Source organism: Centropristis striata, chromosome 5, assembly GCF_030273125.1.
Source record: "Centropristis striata isolate RG_2023a ecotype Rhode Island chromosome 5, C.striata_1.0, whole genome shotgun sequence".
Classification (NCBI taxonomy): Eukaryota; Metazoa; Chordata; class Actinopteri; order Perciformes; family Serranidae; genus Centropristis; species Centropristis striata.
In genome coordinates, this window is record NC_081521.1 from 1,436,487 (window position 1) to 1,454,113 (window position 17,627).

The following is a 17,627-nucleotide window of genomic DNA, read 5'->3' on the forward strand; positions in this document are numbered from 1 at the left end:
ATAATATAATATGTAATAATAGATAATAAACAATATAAAAATAAAATGAAAAATATAAATAAAGTATTTACAAGTAAAATAATATAATAAAATAATATAATATATAATAATAATAGTAATAATAATAATAATAAATAATGCCGGTAAGGCCAGTATAATAATAATAATAGTATATTACAGTATATAGTAATAATAGTAATGGCAGCAACAGTATATATATATATATATATTTGTATGTTGTATTTCTTGCTATTGGGTCTAGAGTCTGTAAAAAAGTTTATATATATATAATAATAATAATAGTAATAATATTAATAACATAGCAAAGTGTCGTGCATAGATTTAGTGCATTTCAGTAATGTTGGTTCTGGCAGAGTTAGATGAATTATAAAGTCTTATTGCAGAAGGAAGCTACTGTAGCATCATTTGGTTATGCATTGGAACTAAATCAGTACAGTTAAAAAAAAAGTCTAAAATTAGTTACAATTTGACGTAGAAAAGACGTCCACAACGACCATATTTGGACTAGAAATAGCTCCTGCATGGCGGTACTGTGGACGTCGTAAATGGACGTCAAGTATACGTTGAAAGAAAGACGTCTTACACATATTATTTAAGCATATTTTAATAGAAATTACGTGTTATTTAACTCCATTTATAAAATACATGTAACTTCAACATATATTGTCGGAATTATGACAATCTTATTTTATTTGATTAAATGTAGCTTGAAAAAATTAAGTTCATCCAAATTTCACATTTTTTTTGTCAGTTTAGACTGTTTATTCCACCCTTATGGTCTCTCTGTCATGTATGATAGCTAAACATTATTTAATTAGAATCAACTTAATAAAAAAATGTACAATTTAAACATTTTAATTGATTTGAAAGAGTACAATATATTTAAAAAAAAACATACACAATTTGTTTAAGTTAATTTAAAGTGGGTTTAATTGGATTTACTAAGAAAATTTGAGTAAAATGAACTCAAAAATAATTGAGAAAGAATTACATAATATCATTTTTTTTAAATTTACTTAAATGTATAAGTCCAGTCAACATAATAAAAATATCTAGATTCAGATAAAATTATTTCGTGCAACCACTTGTCATAATAAAATTATGTTCATTCAACAGTGAAAAGCTCAATATTTGCCTCTAAATGTAGTGAAGTAGTTATTATTATTCATGCATTTATCTAAGCAGCATTTTAATTTTCTCAGAATATGGCTCATTTTCCAATCCACTTTATTTATAGAGCACAATTTTATCAAACACAAGGTTTCCAAAGTGCTGCACAAAAATAAATATATAACACAATACAGACAGATGAAGTAAACAACAGAACAATAAAATACAATTTTACAATTTTAACAAATTAATATACTGTTATGAGGCTTCATTCATAAAAAATAGCTAATAACTTAAAATGTATAATGTTTTTTTATCTTAAATCTTGATGTGAAAAGTAACTAAAGCTGTCTAGTAACTAAAGTATCAATTTAGTATTCATTTATTTTTATTATATTATAAGATTATTTGTATTGATGCATTTATGTAAGCAGCATATTACTGTTGTCCAGACAGAACTCATTAAATACTTAATATCCTGATATAAGATTCAATTAAAAACAAGTCTAATCTCTTTAAATTTATCATGTTTTTATGTTAAATCTCTTCCTGTAAAGTAACTAAAGCTGTCACATTAATGTAGTGGAGTAAAACGTTCAATATTTGCCTCTAAATGTTTTGGAGTAGAAGTATAAAGTTACATTAAATGGAAATACTCAAGCAAAGTACAAGTACCTCAGATTTATACTTAGTAAATGTACTAGTTACTTTCCACCACTGTGTATTTATTATTTGCTGTATAGTGTAAATGGTCTATAGTAACTATAACTCTATAATAACTATAACTCTATAATAACTATAACTATAACTCTATAATACCTATAACTATAACTATAACTCTATAGTAACTATAACTATAACTCTATAATAACTATAACTATAACTCTATAATAACTATAACTCTATAATAACTATAACTATAACTATAACTCTATAATAACTATAACTATAACTCTATAATAACTATAACTATAACTCTATAATAACTATAACTATAACTCTATTATAACTATAACTATAACTCTATAATAACTATAACTATAACTCTATAATTACTATAACTATAAGTATAACTCTATAATAACTATAAGTATAACTCTATAATAACTATAACTATAACTCTATAATAACTATAACTCTATAATAACTATAAGTATAACTCTATAATAACTATAACTATAACTCTATAATAACTATAACTATAACTCTATAATAACTATAACTATAACTCTATAGTAACTATAACTATAACTCTATAATAACTATAACTCTAACTCTATAATAACTATAACTATAACTCTATAGTAACTATAACTATAACTCTATAGTAACTATAACTATAACTCTATAATAACTATAACTATAACTCTATAATAACTATAACTATAACTCTATAGTAACTATAACTATAACTCTATAATAACTATAACTATAACTCTATAGTAACTATAACTATAACTCTATAATAACTATAACTATAACTCTATAGTAACTATAACTATAACTCTATAATAACTATAACTATAATTATAACTCTAGTAACTACAACTAACTCTATAATAACTATAACTATAACTATAACTATAACTCTAAATAAACTATAACTATTACTATAACTCTATAATAAGTCAAGTCAAAGTTTATTTATAGAGCACATTTTAAAAAAACAACCTCAGTTGACCAAAGTGCTGTACAGTTATTAAAATAGAACACATCATACACAAATAGGTGTAAATAAAAACAATGAAAAACAATAAAATACTAAAAACAGTAAAACAATAAAATAAAATAGAATAAAATAGTAATAAAAGCTCAATCCAAAACAGAGTTAGAGATAAAAAAGACAAATAAAAGGGTAAATATATATATATATATATATATATATATATATATATATATATATATATATATATATATATATATATATATATTAATAACTATAACTATAACTCTAGAAACTATAACTAACTCTATAATAACTATCACTATAACTCTATAGTAACTATAACTATAACTCTATAATAACTATAACTATAACTCTATAATAACTATAACTATAACCATAACTATAACTCTATAATAACTATAACTATAACTCTATAATAACTATAACTATAGCCATAACTGTAACTCTATAATAACTATAACTCTATAATAACTATAACTCTATAATAACTATAATTATAACTCTATAATAACTATAACTCTATAATAACTATAACTCTATAATAACTATAATTATAACTCTATAATAACTACAACTATAACTCTATAATAACTATAATTATAACTCTATAATAACTACAACTATAACTCTATAATAACTATAACTCTATAATAACTATAACTCTATAATAACTATAACTCTATAATAACTATAATTATAACTCTATAATAACTATAACTCTATAATAACTATAACTCTATAATAACTATAATTATAACTCTATAATAACTACAACTATAACTCTATAATAACTATAATTATAACTCTATAATAACTACAACTATAACTCTATAATAACTATAACTCTATAATAACTATAACTCTATAATAACTATAACTCTATAATAACTATAATTATAACTCTATAATAACTATAACTATAACTATATAATAACTATAACTATAACTCTATAGTAACTATAACTATAACTATATAATAACTATAACTCTATAGTAACTATAACTATAACTCTATAATAACTATAACTCTAGTAACTATAACTAACTCTATAATAACAATAACTATAAGTATAACTATAACTCTATAATAACTATAACTCTATAATAACTATAACTATAACTCTATAGTAACTATAACTAACTCTATAATAACTATAACTATAAGTATAACTATAAGTATAACTGTACCTGTGATCAGAATCCATGCCTGTCGGTGCAGAATTCATGTGATGATGAAACTTTAATGTTTCCATCCGGTCGATCAGCGTCATAAAAACATGAGAACATGGTGAAGTCTGGAGGAGATAAAACACTGAGAGGAACTATAATCTCTCCTCTCCGTCACTAATTAACTGATGAACTAATGAACTAATAAACTAATGAACTAATGAATAATGAAGCTCGTTCAGTCGCAGTTTTCCTCTTCACGTCTCTTCTGACGCGTCTCATTTCCTTTTCCGTTCTGTCTCATATCCTCCATCAGACTCGTTCTGCTTCATCATCAGTTATTAAATGACGTAAATATATTTTCATCTCTGAGGTCTGTCAGTTTTATATAACTATAAACTCTCTGTTTGGGCTAAACGAGCTTCTTTTTCTACTTTTTCTACTGTCTGTTTGTGTTTATTGACGCCGGAAGTAGTAATGATACATTGTTGCTTTGTACCAATAACATCCGCTCTGACCAGCTTCCGGTTCCGGTCTGGATCAGACCCACGAGACTCTGTAACGGACTAATACTGACCCCTACTGGCTGTCAACGAGATTTATTTTCTTCTGAATTTAGATTTTTTTTAAAGAATAGAATAGAATAGAATAGAATAGAATAGAATAGAATAGAATAGAATAGAATAGAAAAGTCTTTATTGTCATTGTTTATAATACAAATAAATTAGGGAGCAGCTCCTATTGGTGCATAAAACAATTAAGAACAACAATACAAAAACAACTTAAATACACACTGTAAATAATTATTATTTACTGTATTATTCACAGTTCATCACTGTGTTTGATTTTTACAATAAAGTGCTGTATAATTTAATTTAGTCATTTTGTGTCTTTTTTTCTGTCATTTTGTGTCTATTTTTGTCATTCTGTGTCTTTTTTAGTAATTTTGTGTATTTTTTTGGTCATTTTGTGTCTTTTTTGGGGTAACTTTGTGTCTTTTTTAGTAATTGTGTGTCTTTTTTCTGTCATTTTGTGTCTTTTTTTGGTAATTTTGCGTCTTTTTGGTCATTTTGTGTCTTTTTTGTAATTGTGCCTTTTTTTTTTAGTAATTTTGTGTCTTTTTTAATAATTTTGTGTCTTTTTTAGTAATTTTGTTTCTTTTTTTGATCATTTCGTGTCTTTTTAAGTAATTTAGTTTTTATCTGTCATTTTTTGTCTTTTTTTTAGTAATTTTGTGGTCATTAATCTTTTGCTCATTCTGATCGTGCCTCCTGCAGCCTCCAGGTAATTAGAGTGTGAGCCCCCTGGTCCAGACGGACCTTATTAACTGGTCCGTACATCATAAATGTCCTTGATAAATAAATGTATATCATGTCTGTGACTATGATGAATATCCTGTTATTGGCAGGAACAACATGTTAAATCATCTGATAGACTTCTAGATGAGATATGAATGTGAATCAGCGTGTTGGGAGGAACTCTGCAGGAACAGGAAGTCCTCCTCCTCCTCCTCCTCCTCCTCCTCCTCCTCCTCCTCCTCCTCCTCCTCCTCCTCCTCCTCCTCCTCCTGCTGGACTATAAGAGGGTCTGGATCCAGGAGTGGGTCCACAGACAGGATGCTCTCCTCATGCGACCCACTGAAGGTAAGAGTTATTATCACTCTGATTATTTATCATAAACTGGGACTGTTGTTCATTAAATGATGAGTCTCTCTGCACAATGTTTCTGTTCTAGTTTCCTGCAAGTCGACTCTTAATAGAACGGCTTTCATCTGCTTCTGATGAGAGGAAACGTAGAGAAAGAAAGAATTTGTGTTACCTGAATGTGCAAAAATGTTAAAATATAGATAAATATACAATCCAACATATACTAAATGCCAAAAGTTTGGAAGCAAGGTCAAACTTGCACTAAAAAAGATCATAGTTTCATTAACTTTGCAACAAAATAAACATGATTATTATATAAAGAGTCATAAAAAACATAAAAAACATGATAAATTTAAAGTGGTTAGACATTTAATTTAATTAAACCACATAACAGTTTATTTATTGGTTTAAATAAAACTTGGCTTGAGAAAATAAACTGCTGTTTACATACTTGCATCAATAATAATAATAATAATCTAATAATATATAAAACAATCTGAGTGGGTTCATTCTGCATAACGAGTACTTTTACTTTTGATACTTTAAGTACATGTTGATGCTGATACTTTTGTACTTTTACTTCAGTAAGTTTTGAATGCAGGACTTTTACTGTAGTGGAGTCATTTCACAGTGTGTATTAGTACTTTTACTGTAGTGGAGTCATTTCACAGTGTGTATTAGTACTTTTACTGTAGTGGAGTCATTTCACAGTGTGTATTAGTACTTTTACTGTAGTGGAGTCATTTCCCAGTGTGTATTAGTACTTTTACTGCAGTAAAGGATCTGAATACTTCTCCATCACTGTTAATATGTAGAATAGTGACAATATTATAAATGAGTGATACAGATTTGTTTGGGGCTTCTTCTTCTTTTTTTTTCCAAAACTTTACGTACACAGGAGTTATTGGTGATGCAAAACCTGATTATTATATAAAGAGTCACTTATTAGAACACATGTTGTCTCTAATTATCAGCTCTTTGGGTTTTTATTGCTTAGACTTTGTGTTTCCTTCTTTCCTTAATGTATAAATCTGAACTCTTGTTTCTTCTGTCAGAGATATGAACACAGTTGAGATTTATTGGGATTTTTGTCTCCAAACTTTCAAAAGACAAAGAGATAAAGTGAAGGTTTTGTCTCACAGAAGTTGTTACATAATCTAATAAAGCTAAAGTCAAATAAAAAAAGGTTGAAAAAAAGAGGTAAAATGACCAAAGAAAGACACAAAATTATAAAAAAAAGATGTAAAGTGACCAATAAAATATGTAAAATGACCTAAGAAACACACAAAATTACCACAAAAAACCCTACAAATTGACAAAAAAAGACATAAATAACCAGAAAAAGACACAAAATGACCAAAGAAAGAAACAAAATTACAAAAAAGAAAAAAAATATGTAAAATGACCCCAAAAAAGCTGTAAAATTACCAAAAAAGCACAAAATTACCTAAAAAAAAACCCACCCACAAAATCACAAAAAAAGACACAAAATCAACAGTGAAGTTGTGACTCTTCCTAGTCTCCTCCACCCTAAAACTAAGCCCTTCTTTTCTGTTGGTAACATTTATTCACCAATGGTCTGATAACATCAATGTTTCCCTAAAGGTCAATGGAGGAAAATGGTTCAATTCAATAAAGGTAAAGTCTGATCATGTAGTAAACACATCCACAAATACACACAATACACACTGGTTTTATAAGAAGACACTGAGAACAGAATATTTAAGTTGCTTCATAACTTTAGTCCTGTATTATACGTGGATAAACAATAAATGAACACTGGACTAATGACTGTTTATTTGGATTTAAATGGAGCAGTTTTTTCTAGGTTCTTCCCCTGAAAATGAACAAATGCTGTATTATACTTTGCTAAAACTAGTAACAAATAATAATAATAATGTCAGATGGAATTATAAGCAAATCGTGCAACCATAAAATAAAGCATTGCTTTGTTTTAGACAAAACAAGCAACTCAAGGACGAGATTTCTGCCTTGAGAACTGCTGACAACAGAGAAATGAATCCAGGTCTGAACCACCTACAGCCACATGACGGAAAATAAAAGATAATAGACAATAAGTCAGGGAAAATTATTGCTTTTCTCTCTCTCCGGAGCAGAATAAAGTCTAATTGTTGTCTAATTAGTTCTTGGGCAGAAAAGAGTGAAAAACCTGCTGTATTAAAGATTATTTAGACAATATCTATACTTGCAATAAAATGACTTGATTAATTACAAAATCAGTAAATATATATATTCATAGTGTACCTTTTTTTCAGTTTGCAAGCGTCTTTATGCAGCCTGGTTCTGTACCGGCTGCATAATAATAATAATAATAATAATAATAATACATTTTATTTGTAATGCACTTTACATTACTCAAAGTGCATAAAGACATTTATGTCCTATATTTTCATTTAAGGATGCAATTTTAGAAACAAATGATTTGCATTAAATCAGCGTCATGATGAAACTAACTGAAGTTACTTTAGTTTTCCCTCATGTTTTCTTGTTTACCTCTTCAAAATGAAATGTTTTGTGGATCATAAGTCAATAAGTAATAAATAATTCAGGTTGTTTTGGTGTTTAACAGCTGTTATATTATAATTATTGCCAACATTGTAACATTAACATTTAGCTGTTCATTGAAGTGAAACCCAGCAGTTTGTTGACTCATGTCAGTTTTTACTGATCCTAATTATATTATTATATTTCCATATTTCTTTCACAGCAACATTTCTCTAAATAATCCCGTCAGCTGTGTTTGGTTTCTTGATCTTTGGGTTCATTCATTCTCATCTTTTTTCTTTCAGTATTTACTTTTGGTATTTATTTTGTTGTGCAGTTTAGAGAAGCTAAATATGGAAATATAAATAATAAATAATGCTGTCAGTAACGTTAGAGGATGATGTGTGTGAACTATGGTAACTAAAGTGTACATAAAGCGTATAATAATAATAATGATAATAATAATAATAATAATAATACATTGGGTTTATAAGCTCCTTTCTAACACTCAAGGACTGAACAATAGTTGAAACTTAAAGACAAAACAGAGAATGAAAACAAGAGAGAAGAAATAAAACGGTAACACTTTACAATAACCATCTAAGTGATGTTTATAGATGGTTTATAAACCAATTATTATTAACCATTTACAAAATTCTATACATATTTAATCTTTAAATGTTTTCAAGCAATTTCTTAAAGGTATACGAATCATTTTGAAATCATTTACATACTTAATATGGTGTTAAAAATTTTATAATGACTGTAAAGCTATTAATAAACTAATAATTATGTTTGTCTATGGTAAAGTAATCTATTTGGCATTTATAAATTATAGTTCAACATTATTACATTTTCTATTCACCATTCTAAATGGCCTATATACGGTTTATAAATGATGACTAAACATTAATAACCTAAATGTTTATCATTTATAAATGGTCTATTTACATCTATAAATGATGGTTATTGTAAAGTGTTACCAATAAAAGAAAAGAGAGAAAGAGCGGAGCGGTTTCAGAGAAGAATCAAACAAAGAACAAAGAAGTTCAGATCAATAATCAGAGTCAGATAATAACTGGAACACATGAGTTCTGATTCTGGATTTGAATAATGTCAGAGAGTTTCTGACAGTAAATACACTGTAAAAAATGTTTGTAGAAATTACAGTAAAACACTGTCAAATTGCATCAGGAATGGGGCGTAAAATTAAAAATTGTGTATCACCGTAGTCGACACTTTTAATCACCGTAAATCAAGGAATAGCACAATTTTTACTTTTACTGTCATGAGCTGTAGGAAACGCACAGTTTTGCTGTAAAAATATAACATTTTCATGTAAAGTGAATGGAGATTTGCCATGATGTGTGAATGAATGACACAATTACCTTAAAAATAACGAAAATATTCAGTCTAAATTAGTTTTTGCTGATATTTAAATTTACAGTAGAAAACCCCCTCACTGTATTTTTTACGGTGAAGTTCTGGCAACCACAGCTGCCGCTAATTTACTGTAAATTTAACAGATTATTTTTTTACAGTGTAGTGTTACAAACTGCAGCAATAACCAACTCACACTTTTTATTTCACTTCTATTCCATCCAGAAATATCACATAAGTCAAATTCACAAAGTGTTTGACTAGTTCCATAACTAAAAGGAGTAATGGTCATTTTAAAGACCTGCAGGTTTTTAAATGGGGCATTTCTTGGAGTCAGAAACTGGTAAACTTTGAGTCTGTTTTTAAGTCCACCTGACTAACACAGTCTGTCTCAGCCTTCCTGACCTGGTTAACCTGGTTAAACGGTCAAAACACAACCAGGATTATTTGTGAGCGGTTACATTTTTTTGCAAAGGTCCATCTCTGTTCTCACCGAGTCACTTTGTGTTGATTCCATAAAATAATGCCAAATTAAACCAAGGGATTTAAGCTTGGTGGCTGATCCTGCTCTGCAAAAAGGTGTTTAGTCTAAAACCAGATAAAACAGTAAATCTGAGGGAAATGATCTTGCTGCTCTTCAAACCAGATAAAGTAAAGCTGCCAGCAGTGATGAACTGGCCCGAGCAGAGTGACCTGATGATTATTTGGTTCTTACCAAGATAAAAAAAAACTTTAGATTTAGAAGTGTTAGATAATTTATCTTGTTTTAAGAGTTAATTTCTTATTTTAAGTGTTCAACATGCTTATTTCTAAATTTAATAATCTTTACCCTTTGATGCACAACATGGGTCTAAAGTGACCCATATCCATTTTTTAGCTAAGTAGCTTGCTAAGCTAACTACTTAGCTAACTTCTTGGCTAAGTATTAGCTAAGTAGCTTGCTAAGCTAACTACTTAGCTAACTTCTTGGCTAAGTAGTTAGCTTAGCAAGCTAGTTAGCCAAGTAGTTAGCTATGTAATAATACAAAAACTGTTTTTCTTCATAAAGTATTAGAGGCAAAATGGAAATAATGATACGTTTTTGTCAAAAAAAAAAGATATTTAAAGAATACTTGGAATATTCAATCATAAAATAACTTGATTTTTGACCCATGTTGTGCTTTAGAAGGGGGATCAATATGTTGTGCATCAAAGGGTTAATTTAATAAATCTTGTCAAGGTAAATTATCTGTCCATGCAGCAAGATCATTTCCCTCAGATTTACTGTTTTTATCTTGTTTTAGACTAAACACCTTTTTTTGCAGACAAATCAGTAATCCATCTGTATATTTTAGTCTTTGTGTATTAATATAAGTGTTATTCTGGTCCTCAGGTGTTGTGTGTGCGGATGTGTGTGTTATACTCCACCATGTGTCTGGTGGAAGCAGCCAGACTTCGCTGTGGATCTGAACTCCTCAGTGACCTCATATTCGTCTGTGGGGATCGTGGGATTTATTTAGGTAAGTACGAAAAAATCACAATAACACAGAATGCAATCTAGGACCTCTTTTATTTTCATTTTTTACTAATGATATGTACTCAGTAACACTAAGGTGACTATGTATGCAGATGATTCGCCTCTTTATCATGCAGCCCAACATGTTCAGAGCTTCATCAGGTTCATGAGATCAGTTTATTATTTAAGTCAGGGATGATCAACTGGAGGCCCGGGGGCCACATACGGCCCTCACCCTCACCTGAAGTGGCCCTCAGTACAACTACATGCATTTGAGCATGAAATCTTAAAAGTTCAGTATAAAAATGCACAAAACGACTTCTTGTAATTAATGTTGGTCTGCTGTTCTTGCACTGAAAACAAAAGAAATCACAGTAAGTTGTTATTTTTTATTAGCTTCAAACCTTTTGTATTCCTATTTATACTGTTAAACATGCATTAGAGCATGAAATATGTTAAGTTACTGCACTGTAAACATATTTAAAATGTCAGTTTCATCATATCTGGTGAAGTGATGCTCCTATATGTGGCCCTGTGGTAGTGGACATGATATCCTTATTATATCAAAAACAAAGAGTATAATACAATACAGCAAGTAAAAACAGTGAAGCTCCTTGAGCTCTGGCTTGATTGCACAATTGCTCAAAATAAGTATTTTTGGACTTAATTTAAGACATCATTGTTTTTTCCAGTGTCGAGATATTTTTTACTTATTAAAGAATTCTTAGAAAGAAACATTTACTCACTGCACTGGCAGATAATTTAACTTGTTTTAAGCATGTATTTGCTTAATTCTAGTTATTTGTTTCTCATATTTGTCAGTTGGTTTTTGCAGTGTGTGTGTGTGTGCGTGTTCTTGTACTTCCTACATAGTGAGGACCGGGACACGTTTTTAACCAACAGAGTGAGGACATTTTTGCAAAGTGAGGACATTTCGGCCGGTCCTCACTTCTTTAAAGGCTTTTTGAGATTTCAGACTTTGTTTTAACGGTAAAGGTTACAAAAGAAAATTATAACTAACTGAAACTGTATTGTGTGGTTACAAAACTAACTAAAATTATAGTGAAAATATCCTTCATTTTCGTCTTTGTCAACTTTTTTCATCCATAATGAAGATGGATCAGACAAAGGAAATAAATCAAAACTTACTTTGACCTCTTTTAATCTCCCACCCAACAAATACCCCATTACAAAACACTACAACTAATAAAAACTAAACTAAAACTAGTAAACTCACTCTAAAAAAGAAAATTCAAAACTATTATAACCTTGCAAGGGAATTCACTATTCCAATGAGGGTCCTCACAAAGATAGTAGTACAAGAATGTGTGTGTGTGTGTGTGTGTGTGTGTGTGTGTGTGTGTGTGTGTGTGTGTGTGTGTTTGATAGATATATTACATAATGTCAGAGATGCAGATTAGATCAACAGTTATATTTAATAGAGATATGAGATGATAGTGTGAGGTTATTCTACCCTGTCAGTCACCAGATATGGTCATGGTCACGCTCCATGTGACACGATGCTGTAACTCTGACAACTAATCAGCTCCACAACAACAACAATCCTGTTGGTTTATTTACACAAAGACTAGACACAACACTGTTCCTCTCTGCAGGGGACACAGTGTTTATGGGCGGGGTGTCCATCATCGGACACTTGTGGGTAAATAATCTGTCTGCAGTGAGAAAATTAGATTTTTATGATAATAAACTACACTGCAAAAAAAAAGCCAACTTGTGTTTTTTGGCCTAAAACAGTGATTTAAGTTGGTAAAGCTTGGAAATATAAATGATTGACATTTAGGGCAATAATATAAGTTAGCACAACAAAGGAAGCCAGTTGTCTGCTCAAAAACAAGTTGGTGAGTTGTTGTTACTTATATCTTTAAGTTGGGGTTCAAACAAGGGACAATAGTTCTGATAACTCTTATTTCTTTGTTGGGAAATTCGGTCATTATCGAAAGCTAGCGGCTAACTGATGCTAGCGGCTAACTGATGCTAGCGGCTAACCGACGCTAGCGGCTAACTGACGCTAGTGGATAACTGACGCTAGCGGCTAACTGATGCTAGCGGCTAACTGATGCTAGCGGCTAACTGATGCTAGCGGCGCTGCTTGTTACAGCTACAAGAGTAGCCGTTAGCGTATCAATGCTAACTCAAAATTGTGGTCACAACATTAGCTGACATTTCATAGCGGCGTTACAATCGTGCCAATTCAGCACATTGCAGAAGTTAGCAGAAGTAAGGATTAAAAGTTATTACAATGTTAAATTATAAGTTAGTACAACTTACAGTTGAGTTGACAAAATCTGAATTGAGTTGAGCAAACTCAAAAACAAATCTTAAAATATTAAGTTTAATTGTCCATCTTAAAATTTTATCGAAGTTTGTTGCCTTGAAATTTTGAGTTCATCCAACTTTTCTTTTTTTTTGCAGTGTATTCATCTTAAATGCTGCAGCATGCCTCACAGTATTTGGTTGCCTCTCTCAACCCAACCCTGCTGCACAGCTCACAGCTGACTGGACATTTCCCAAAGGAACAATAAGTTGCTCGTGTGTTGCTCAATCTCGTCTCTTGACATCAGATCAATCCAACTCAGGAAAAGTGAGAATTAATTGCAAGCATCACGAAGACTGCATTGATTTTCACAGTTTTCTACAAACAAAAATCTGTTCAGATATTTACATTTAAATTCACAGTAGAAAACTCACTGTATTTTTTACGGTGAAGTTGTCGGTATTTTACCGTAAATTAAACAGATTTTTTTTTATTTTTTACAGTGTAAAACAAAGGAGGTTGAGTTGAGAAAACCATGTGAACAATACTTGAGACGTGGATAAACTAAAGGCGATCTCATAGCTGTATATGCCGCTGATCTCAATTATGTCTCAATTCAATTCTCCATTAAAAAAAATGAGAAATAATTTAGATCAGGGGCATATACAGCTATGAGATCTCCTCAGTTCATCGTTTTCTCCACTCAACCTCCTTTGTCTTAGTGATGTCGTGTCTCTTTTCAGCCGAAAATGATTTTTGACCAGATTGAGCAACACATCAGCAACTTATTGTTCCTTTGGGGAATGTCCAGTCAGCTGTGTTCTGTGCAGCAGGGTTGGGTTGAGAGAGGCATGCTGCAGCATTTAAGATGAATAGTTTATTATCATAAAGATAGAGTTTTCTCACTGCAGACAGATTATTTACCCACGTGCCCTTTCACCTGGTTCCTTCTAGCCTGCTCCTGTTCTGACCAAGGCCACTTTCTCTTTCTACTATCAGTGTAGAACTGAGAGGACACAGTGGCTCAGTGTGATAGTCTGTTATCTCAACACTATAACAAAGAACGCTATAGACTAGAAACAGCAGCAGAAGAGGAGCAGAGAACGTTATTCACAATAATCTCACTGAGGACAAAAGACAATCCACAAAAGTCTTTATATTTTTTTAATTTGTAGTGAAATATGTCATAACTTTAGAGGTTTATTTCATTATTATTCCTGCAGTTCTTCTCAAAGGTGTAAATCTTGCACAAGACTTGAAACATGTGACCTCCTGAGGACATTTACTTTGGTTACTATTCAGCAAAATACAGGAAAGTTCAGTTCCACCCAGTGGTTCTATAATAACAAAGGCAATTAAAACTTTATTAATAAAATACACTGTGGCTCAGTTAGCTCTTAAAGTCTACTTCTGTTTTCTTTGTGAAGTGAAAAACAGAAAACAGAGAATTTCAAGTGAAACATGTCAAAATTTTAGAGGTTTATTTCATTATTATTATTCCTGCAGTTATTCTCAAAGGTGCAGATCTTGCACAAGACTTGAAACATGCGATAAAAAATAAATAGTTTGTATTTCAAATGTGTACTTATATATTCACATATAGAAAAATCACTTTGGAACAGGGCCGGCTCTAGACATAGGCGACATAGGCGGTCGCCTAGAGCGCCGTCTGCTGGAGGGGCGCCGCCAGTCACCATCAAGGGAAAAAAAAAAAACAATAATAATTTTCGATGCCCATTGTCGCCCTCGCTTCGTGTTCTGTCTTTAAAATAATAAATATTAACAAAATAAAGAAACAGATAAACAATGACATTTTGTCACTTGTGGTGCTGAGTCACGTGACGTGTGGTCATTGCCTTGCCCCCCTTTAGACGGTCAGATCCCTGTCTCAGAGGTCAGGTCCAGTGACAGACACGTTATGTTTTGATATATTTTGCAAAAGAAAACGTTCGTCAAAGCTCTCCGGTGCTCAGTATCAGTAAAGAGAAGAAAAGAGGAGGAGGAGAAGAAGTCCCAATCTTTGTTTAAATGCCGTTTTGTGTGAAGACGTTTCATTTGTATTAGCTTGCTAGCTAGGTTGAAATAAAGCAACGCTAGCTTAACACAGTTAAACACATTTTTTGCGTGGTTTGCACTTCCATCGTCTCTCTTGTCTCTAACTTTGTTAGCGTCTCCAGCTGCTTCTTTGAGAATTGACTTGTCAGTTAATAATTCTATAGACAGACAGTTGTATTATATAGCTGGTTGGCACCATGGCCAAACACAAACAGGAGTTGCCCTCCATGAAACGGCAAGCGGAGCTGTTCAACAGGAAGGTGCTGAAGTGTGGTTGGTGGATCTCGTCTAGGGCACCAAATGGCCCTGCGTTGGAATATATGCATATTTTGTCCTGCAGAGAGCTAGATGGGACTATTGATAACCTTTTTGTCCATCACATATAAAGCTGCAGCCAGAAGGTGGTTAAAGTAAGACAGAGATCTGATGTTGTCCCGTTGGTCTGTGTGCAGGTAAAGGGTCCTGGTCTGGGTATGGAGCTCGGCCCAGAGGGAAGGGCATCGTGGAGCAGTGCTGTCGACCAGCTGGATGTGAACTCCAACATCTGGAGATGTACTGCGCCAAACCAAAGAGCCAGCAGACCACCACAGAGTCTCCAACCACAACTACAACCACAACTACAACTACAACTACAGCCACAACTGCAACTACAGCCACCACCACCACAGCCCCTCAGACCAGCACACAGACAGACATGGTAGGACCTCAATGATAGACAATAATAGTTTGTTATAGTCGTACGCTTTGAATGGAGGCTGGATAAAATAGTCTTAACTCAAGGTTCACATGCTGCACTGCAGAATGGCAGTTAAATACTTTTTATCATGACTGTATTTTTGGTAATTTTGTATCTTTTTTGGTCAGTTTGTTTCTATTTCGATAATTTTGTGTCTTTTTTGGTTATTTTTACATCTATTTTTGGTCATTTTGTGTCTTTTTTGGTTATTTTTACATCTATTTTTGGTCATTTTGTGTCTTTTTTGATCATTTTTACATCTACAGTGATGGAAACATCCTTGATAATAGCCAAAATCATTATGAATAAAACCATGTTAAATGTGTAGATATCAGCTCTTAAATGAAACTGTTATCAGCTATTTTTGTTGTTATCATTATATTTGTCCAAACAAATGAACCTTTAGTTGAACCAGACATTAAAATGAACAAGAAAATGAAGAAAACAAGGGTCTAATATTTTTTTCCATGACTGTATATATAGAAAACACAAGGTGGAAATCAATCAAAGTGTGAGAATGGTGATTTTAACACCTGAAGCAGAACCAAACGTTTAACTTAGGGTCATGTTCACCTGCTGCAGCTGGAGTCCTTGACTGAACCCTGATCTTTGTCTTCCAGGCTCAGCAGTTCCAAGCCGTGTTTCAGAAAAGACTGTTGGAGCACCTGGGAGCTCCAAACAGCCAGAAGAGGGAAGCTTACAGGAGGAAAAGTCAGCCTTCACTAAGAAGGAAAAACAAAGTTTCATCATCATCATCATCATCATCACGCAGGAGGACTAAAAGCAGAAACACGACCAGCAGACTTTCTCCTCCTCCTCCTCCTACATCTGGGAGTCTCCTCCAGACAACCCTCACCTCTCAATCATGACCTGGATCTATATTTATAGCTTCAGGACTGCAGCCAGCAGGATTCAAAGACTGATGCTGACTATTGTAATAATAAGTTAAATGAGTTCTCTACTGAGTAGAGACCAGACAGGTTTGGAGGGAACCGGGACAACTGAAGTCCTGGTTTCATCTCCGGCTGCTGCTCTTGTTTTAGTCTTTGGAAGCTTTTTATTTCTTTCATCGTCTGTCTGGAACAAAGTGTTATTGGATGTTTTATGCATTATTTTCTAATGTCACTGTCCATTTTATTTAGCTTTAGACTCTATTCTGTCCTACACAGACTAACTGCAGTAACTATAGTTTTGGTTGAAAATTGAGTTATAACTAAAAATTGAACTAAAAAAATTGAACTATAAAATTGATTGGTTTTAGATTTCAATTTTGCTTTATTTCAGGGAAATAATTATATAAAAATTGGAGTAAATACAAAATCCAACTCAAAACCAAAGCTGACCGCAGTTTTTTCCCCCTCATAAATCTGTGACTTTTTTCTCGTAGATTTGCCACTTTAAATCTCATAAATTTGCAAGTTTTTTCATACTTGGCCCTAATACGCCGTTGTACAAAGCACAATTATGCTCAGTAAATAATTTTTAAATGTTGCAAATCTGAACACGTTGCACATATAAGATATAAGAGGTAAAATGAGGATAACATC

At 31.8% G+C, this 17,627-nt stretch overlaps 2 protein-coding genes across 2 annotated transcripts in view; one reads left to right on the forward strand and one right to left on the reverse strand.

Moving 5' to 3' along the window:
- Positions 1–4,428, reverse strand: part of LOC131971082 (uncharacterized) — a 13,961-nt gene extending 9,533 nt beyond the window's left edge. The window contains exon 1 of the mRNA XM_059332381.1: positions 4,007–4,428. Coding sequence (XP_059188364.1) covers positions 4,007–4,089 — 83 coding nt within the window. The 5' untranslated portion in view covers positions 4,090–4,428. The remainder of the gene's footprint in view (positions 1–4,006) is intronic.
- Positions 4,429–5,601: 1,173 nt separating this feature from the next.
- igf3 (insulin-like growth factor 3) lies at positions 5,602–16,949 on the forward strand. Its single transcript, XM_059332382.1, has 4 exons — positions 5,602–5,628; positions 10,889–11,015; positions 15,797–16,041; positions 16,701–16,949. Exons 1-4 carry the CDS (start codon positions 5,602–5,604, stop codon positions 16,947–16,949), a joined length of 648 nt encoding a protein of 215 aa, XP_059188365.1.
- Positions 16,950–17,627: the final 678 nt, after the last annotated feature.

What these genes read in the sequence shown, in the direction of transcription:
- igf3 (XM_059332382.1), top strand. Translation starts at nt 5,602, where the DNA reads ATGCTCTCCTCATGCGACCCACTGAAG. An exon ending in CCTCATGCGACCCACTGAAG is followed by an intron (nt 5,629 to 10,888) that starts GTAAGAGTTATT and finishes TCTGGTCCTCAG; the next exon opens with GTGTTGTGTGTGCGGATGTG. An exon ending in GGATCGTGGGATTTATTTAG is followed by an intron (nt 11,016 to 15,796) that starts GTAAGTACGAAA and finishes GTCTGTGTGCAG; the next exon opens with GTAAAGGGTCCTGGTCTGGG.